General features: G+C 41.1%; 1 protein-coding gene across 1 annotated transcript; it reads right to left on the bottom strand.

Moving 5' to 3' along the window:
- Positions 1-797: 797 nt before the first annotated feature.
- On the bottom strand, positions 798-1,364 carry LOC104942822 (histone-lysine N-methyltransferase NSD2-like; the record flags this gene model as incomplete). Its single annotated transcript, XM_010768121.1, has 2 exons — positions 798-1,067; positions 1,218-1,364. Coding segments are annotated over 2 exons (417 nt in total), but the record flags the coding sequence as incomplete, so codon positions are not given.
- Positions 1,365-2,173: the final 809 nt, after the last annotated feature.

The raw sequence follows: 2,173 nt of genomic DNA, 5'->3' as shown, positions 1-2,173 counted from the left end.
ATTCATAATTTCAGCGGGAGGGAGGGGGAGCGGCGCTGAGGAACAGCAGAGTGCGGGCTGACAGGTGTCTGTGTTGACATTCCCCTTATTGTGGAATAAGGGGAATGCAGAGACAGGCTACAAGTGTTTTTAGGGTTCTAAGTTAGACAACTAATGTCTGTGTTAGTGTTCATGACTTCATGTTCATGACTTCATTCATCTTAATGGTTAATCTCAATGCAGACACATTTTCCGTGCTTTCCAATAGTTTAAAATAGTTTTATTCCACTGTTAAATAACCGGTTCAATACAAACATGCCACTTGTACAAATTAAATAAAATGTCTGTGAACTGATATTTGTTTAGTGAGCTTATTAGAGGATGTTCCCTGAAAGATTGTAAAATGTCAATGAAGATGTCAGACTTAGTATGTTTGTTAATAATTACATACAACACATGGAATTTGTGTGTGTGTGTGTTCAAAGTGAATCTGAGGCCCCCTGGTGGCCAGTACATAAATGATGTGGCCCCCACCACCATCCAAGTTGCCCATCCCTGCTCTACACAGTATGCTCTGGGTAGATTAGCTGACAAAACGAAATCTCATGCACAGTGTCTTAAGTTGAGCCTGATTAGGAATCTGCGAGGCTGAAAACAATATGGAAGTAAAACAAAACGTACATGTAGAATAACATTCTTTACTCATGATATCCCTAAAATAAGGAAACATTGAACATTAGTCTTTTCTGGTCAAATGTAAATTTAAATGGCTGGTGTTACTTTAAGCAGTCGTATTGCAGGACAGGCCTTGGGCTCACCTTCTTGATGTCCCGCAGAGAGATCAGGCCCCAGCCCTTCCCGGGCGCCTTGATGATCTTGGTCTCGGGGTAGAGGCGTTTGGTGAAGTCTTGGTTACAGCAGCGCACCCCGCTGGGACACACCTGCGGGTGACACTCGTACTGCAGCATGCGGTTCAGACACTCCGACTCAAACCCACACGGCCTGTCCACTGACGGCTTGCAGTTACACTTCGGGATCTCAGAAATGTCCGCAGTGTAGACCTGAACCTTACCGTACGGTTTATTCACCTGAAGGCAGAAGAAAAAGAAAAAACAATCAACGTCAGGAAAAATCAATAACAAATGATATCTATAAAAGTAGGAAAGCAAACTCTTCAGATTCATTAACTGAATACTTGAACAAAGGAGAAAAAGGGAAAACACTTTTAGATTTCACACCTTGATAAACTTATAAGGGGGTGGCTTTCGGCTGTTTTCTTGCGCTTCCTTGGCCTCTCGTTTGATTTTGTTCTCCTTGAAACGAGCTTCAGCCTCCAGCAAAGCTGTGGAAAAACAGACAATGTACAGGCTTATCACATGATCTCTCTGTAAACATTTACCAAACATTTAGCTGAAGTTAAAACAGTGCAAGTGCGTAAACAGTGCAATTTCAAAACTAGCACTTTTTCAATTAGACAGTTTATGCTTTCTTAATTGTGCTTATATTCTTTTAACTTGATAAATGTGAATTTGGAAAACATTTAGAAAAGGTATTGTACCGAAATGATTCTGTTGACATTTACATTGAAAAAGTTCCCCTTAACCAGTTAAGCCCCGAGCCTGTTTTTCAGGTCTCAGGCTCAGGCTCGAAAATGACATTCCCAGAACAAATGACTACCGTAATTTTCGGACTATAAGCCGCACCTGAATATAAGCCGCAGCAGCGGCATACCACTCTCGGTTCCACTTTTACTTTTGCGCGCTACCTGTCTCACTCTTTTCCGGCCTCCAGCTTTTCCTGCTGGAACCCGCCGCTTAAAGGTGGGGGTCCGCGGACCGGCCATAGAGCCTATAGAGTTAAAGGTGTTGGCCGTTAGCTGTAAAAATCCATAGATTAGCCGCACCGTTATATAAGCCGCAGCGTCGAAAAATAGGGGAAAAGGCGCGGCTTATAGTCCGAAAATTACGGTATATCTTCACTTCTAAAAAGCGGTAAATGAATAATATTTTTTCTCAAAGCAATGATAAACCTGTGAGTTGGATGTAGAAAAGTCAGAATCAATATAGATGTTTTTATTTTAAAGTAAATTCAGATTGAACATAGTAAAAAAAATGTAAATGATAGTGTCCGTCCAAAAAAATAAAAATAAAAATACATTACTTATAGTGAAAACCACCCTTGAATGATGGGTTAG

Source organism: Notothenia coriiceps, unplaced genomic scaffold, assembly GCF_000735185.1.
Source record: "Notothenia coriiceps isolate Sejong01 unplaced genomic scaffold, NC01 NC01_scaffold00005200, whole genome shotgun sequence".
NCBI classification, from domain to species: Eukaryota; Metazoa; Chordata; class Actinopteri; order Perciformes; family Nototheniidae; genus Notothenia; species Notothenia coriiceps.
This window is presented reverse-complemented; position numbering and strand designations above follow the sequence as displayed.